This window comes from Elephantulus edwardii, unplaced genomic scaffold, assembly GCF_000299155.1.
Source record: "Elephantulus edwardii isolate Elephantulus edwardi_28Jun2011 unplaced genomic scaffold, EleEdw1.0 scaffold00004, whole genome shotgun sequence".
Lineage (NCBI taxonomy): Eukaryota > Metazoa > Chordata > Mammalia > Macroscelidea > Macroscelididae > Elephantulus > Elephantulus edwardii.
The window spans coordinates 2,631,550-2,636,339 of NW_006399754.1; the positions used below are offsets into that span (position 1 = coordinate 2,631,550).

Here is a 4,790-nt window from a genome sequence, read left to right on the forward strand (position 1 = left end):
AGTGCCCTCAGAAGAAACAAGCTTGACCACTATGCCATCATCAAGTTTCCACTGACCCCTGAGTCAGCCATGAAGAAGATAGAAGATAACAACACACTAGTGTTCATTGTGGATGGCAAGGCCAACAAGCACCAAATCAAACAGGCTTGATGTGGCCAAGGTCAACACTTTGATTAGACCTGATGGAGAGAAGAAGGCCTATTTTCAGCTGGCTTCTGACTATGATCCTTTGGGTGTTCCCAACAAAACTGGGATCATCTAAACTTGAGTCCAGCTGGCTAATTCTAACTACAAATTTTCTCACCAAAAAAAGAAAAGAAAAAGGACTAAATCATCATCAACTATGTGAAGGCCAAACCGTTTACCTAGGAACATCGGTTCCCTCCTGAGTTCCTGCTGGAATCATTTTTGCTTAGATTCACAAGGATGAAAAAGCAGAAATATAACATATTATAATTTCTTTGACTTCTAATTTCACTATAGTGACTAAAAGCCCAGTGAGAACATTAACAAATGAAGCCAACACAAGTTCTTTAGAATAAAAAAAGTTAATCTAAGAGTATCAAGTATTCTAGAATAAAATATCTTTATTAGTGAAGGACAATGACAGCCATAAAAATGTACAATTAAACGTGTTATTGTTACATGTTAAAATGGATCCCTCACTGATATTTCCATACTAGAAAAAAAAATAAAGATATATAAAAAGTCACCACATCACATTCAATTGGCAATCGGTCATTCAGGAACTCAACAGGAAGAATAACCTGGAATGTACTACATTTTGGCCCAATGAAAAGGCAAGATTCATTCTCGCTCAGAAAGAAAGATCACAGTGTTCATGATTTTGGAAATTCACCGAAACTTCTTCCCTGAATGAAAATCCTTGTGATATACTTTCTTGAGTCCTGTCCATGACTGACACAGTAACAGTGTTGGCACCAGGACCCACACACCATTAAAAAACACCAGATATACCCAAAAGTAGAGCCAGTTTTTGGTGTTGAGGTTGGGGCTTCCCACGAGCCAGTCCGGGGAGAAGGTCATCCACCCGCCATACAGTTCACACACGCACAAGGTGACCTGTAGGAAGTGTCTGGTAGAGAGTAAGAAAAAGGAGATGAGATACCAGCTTGGCACAGCTCGGCATATGAAATGAGACGGCTTCTGTAACAGCAGCATTAATATTCTCAGCACGGAGACCTTCCTGAAGGCGGGCCTTTGCCTTCTGGTGTTGCTCCTTCCAGGGCAAGTCCACCTGACCCACCAAGGCCCATGGCTTTCTTGAAGAACTCTACCCATCTGATAAAATGTACCTTGTGCTTAATGGAGTAGAAATTTTCTAGAGTTATTTTTTGGGGGAACAGATTGGAAATACTATGATTTTCTAAAACACCATTAGTTGCTATCAAGTAAACTCTGAGTCGTGGTGACTCCAGGCACGTCTGGGTAGAATTGTAGTCATGGGGATTTTCAATGGCTCATTCTGGGGAAGTCAATTACTAGGGCTTTCTTACAAGGCATTGGTGGGCAGACTCAAAACTCCAACCTATATGGTAGCAGTCAAGCACATTGTGTGTGTTTGTGGGTGCATGCACGCATGGGCACGCCTTTAAGGATTCACTAATGTTAAATGATCCTGCGCTGTTATTACTAAAGGGAACCCTAGAAGCACAGTGGTTAAGCCCATGGCCGTTATAGGAAAAATATGGTAGTTGACCCATAAAGACTGCAGCTTTGGGAACCCTATGGGGTATCTTACTGGATCAGTATGTGTCAACTTAATGGCCATACATGGGTTTTTACTAAAACTGTATTTCTCATATTTTTATTTTGAAGAGCTGAAACTATCCTGGTGGCATCATGACCTTTATCCAATAGCAAACAATTTTCATTTCTACTCTACATTTTATCTAACAAATGTGGTCACAACCTACTGCAAATGTCACTTAGGCACAGGGACAATAAATATTTCTCCTCCCTTTGTAAGACAGGAGAAGGGTACTTACCGATAATACTTCTCTTTTACTATTGCATAAATGAGGAGCAATGCCAGAGATCCATCCAGAAATACAGTTATAAGTTCCACAGCCACAATGTTTGGGTCAAAATAAAGCCATCTGGCATCTGCTTTGCCATATTCTTTCCCTAAAAAACAAAATGTATTTTGTTAGTCACCTCCCAATCACTGCTATACCTTTTCCCCAAAGGAGGAGATAAAAAGGGCAGCCTCTCTCCACTTTGTTCACAATGCCTTAGTGGAAGGTAAAAAGGACCCAAGACTGAAATGTACTTACCACCTGACACAGATTAACAATGTCATCATGTTATACTTGTTAATAATTTCGTTTCCAAAGCACTTTTCATGACAATCACTGGAGCTCTCACCACCGGACAGACAGGCAACATCATGGTAGATAGAAGACAAACTGTCAATGACTTCACCCTATTTAGATCCACAATCAATACATTTGGTACCAGGAGTAAGGAGATCAGGACATGTACTGCACTGGGAAAGTGTGCAGTCAGAGACCTCTCCAAATTACTGAGGAGCAATGATGTTAGTTTGAGGACTAAGGTGCACCTGCCTCAGGCCAGAGTCTTTTCAATCCCTTCTTATGCATCTGAAAGCTGGACAATGAACAAATATGATAGAAGAATTGATGCCTTTGAACTGTGGCAAAATTGGAGAAGAGTATTGAATATTCCACGGACTGTCAAAAGAACAAAGAGATACGTCTTATAGAAGGTGCAGCCACAGTGCTCCCTGGTGAGAAAGATGATGAAGGTTCTTCTCATATACTCTGGGCATGTTGCTCTGAAAGGCTATTCCTTGTAGGACATCATGCTAGAAAGATGGAGTGCTGGCAAAAGAGAAGAAGACCCTTAATCAGATGCACTGACACAATGACTACAACAATGGGACCAAGAATATCAGAGGTAGTGATGACGGCACAAGATAGGACAGGGTCAGATCTATTGTTCATAGGGTTGCTACGAGTCGTATTCAACTCGACAGTACACAACAAGAGTGGATCTCTAAGTTAATTCAGCATAGCCTGATTTTGTAAAGAAGATTTTTTATAATTTTCCCATTAAGTAAATTTTAAGTCCTTACTTCAACTTTTCAACATAACAGCTAAAAAGAAAACTTTTTGTTAGGTGCCGTCGAGTTAACTATGACTCACAGTGACCCTGTGAAGAACAGATCAGAATCTTGCCCTGTCTGGTGCCGTCCCCCAAGACAGACTTGTTTGTTTTCTTCATAGCCAGTGGGATCCATATTCTAATAATTCCCTTCTCTAATGCCGCCCAACTGACTGGAAGAGATCAATATTTGTTCCCATTCCAAAGAAAGGTGACCTAACAGAGTGTGGAAATTATCGAACAATATCATTGATATCACATGCAAGCAAGATTCTGCTGAAAATTATACAAAAACATTTGGAACAATATGTCAACAGAGAACTGCCAGATATGCAGGCTGGATTTAGAAGAGGTCATGGTACTAGGGATATTATAGCTAATGTAAGATGGATCTTGGCAGAAAGCAAGGAATACCAGAAGAATATCTATCTGTGCTTCATTGACTATACAAAGGCTTTTGACTGTGGATCACAACAAGGTGTGGCTGACTCTGAGAAGAATGGGAATCCCAGAACATTTGATTGTGCTAATGCGAAACCTATACTTGGACCAAGAGGCAGTCATCAGAACAGAGCAGGGAGACACTGGATGGTTCAAAATCAAGAAAAGGGTCCATCAGGGATGTGTTTTGTCTCCATACCTTTTGAATCTGTATGCAGAACAGATCATTCGAGATGCTGGGCTGTATGAGGAGGAATGTGGCATCAGGATTGGTGTTAGAATCGTCAACAACATGTGTTATGCAGATGACACAACCCTGCTTGCTGAAACTGAGGAGGACTTGAAGCACTTGCTGCAGAAGGTCAAAGACTGTAGTCTTCAATATGGATTGAAGCTCAATATCAAGAAAACAGATTCTCACCACTGGGCCAATTGGCAGCATCAGTATGGATGGTGAAGAGATTGAGATAGTTAACAGTTTTGGTTTGCTTGGCTCCACAGTCAACACTCTTGGTAACAGCAGCCATGAAATCAGGAGACGAATTGCACTGGGAAAGTCAGCTGTGAGGAACCTCTCAAGAGTAGTGAAGTGCAGCAATGTCAGGCTGGAGACTAAGGTGCACCTGATCCAGGCTACAGTCTTTGCAATTACATGTTATGCATCAGAGAGTTGGACAGTGAATAGGAATGATAGAAAGAGAATTGATGCCTTTGAGTTGTGGTGGTGGAGTGCTGAATATACCATGGACTGCTAGGAGAACAAACAGGTTTGTCCTGGAGAGGGTGAAGCCAGAATGTTCCCTGAAGTCAAGGATTCTGAAGGTTCGTCTGATATACTTTGCAAGGAGGGACTGGTCCTTGGAGAGGGACATCATGTTTGGCAGAGTGGAGGGACGGTGCAGGAGAGGAAGACCCTCGATGAGATGGATCGATTCTGCGAGTGGAGTGGTGGGAATGAATGTGTTTGAGACAGCGAGGTTGGCAGAAGATAAAACGGCATTTAGGGCTCTTATACATAGGGTCACTATGAGTAGCAAACGACTTGATGGCACATAACAACAACAATGCCATAGATTCAAAGGCACTGATTCTTCTTTGGTATTCCTTATTCTCTGTCCAGCTTTCACATGCATAGGAAGCAACTGAAATAAATTTAGATGCTGGCGAGGTTGTGGAGAAACTGGAACCCTTATTCACTGTTG

At 41.6% G+C, this 4,790-nt stretch overlaps 1 protein-coding gene across 1 annotated transcript in view; it reads right to left on the reverse strand.

Annotated features, from left to right (window-relative positions):
- Positions 1-855: 855 nt before the first annotated feature.
- The window catches only part of EBPL (emopamil binding protein-like), a 14,111-nt gene continuing 10,176 nt past the window's right edge, over positions 856-4,790 (reverse strand). The window contains exons 3-4 of the mRNA XM_006879507.1: positions 2,010-2,148; positions 856-1,096 (exon numbers count right to left, since the gene is read on the reverse strand). Coding sequence (XP_006879569.1) covers positions 856-1,096; positions 2,010-2,148 — 380 coding nt within the window. The remainder of the gene's footprint in view (positions 1,097-2,009; positions 2,149-4,790) is intronic.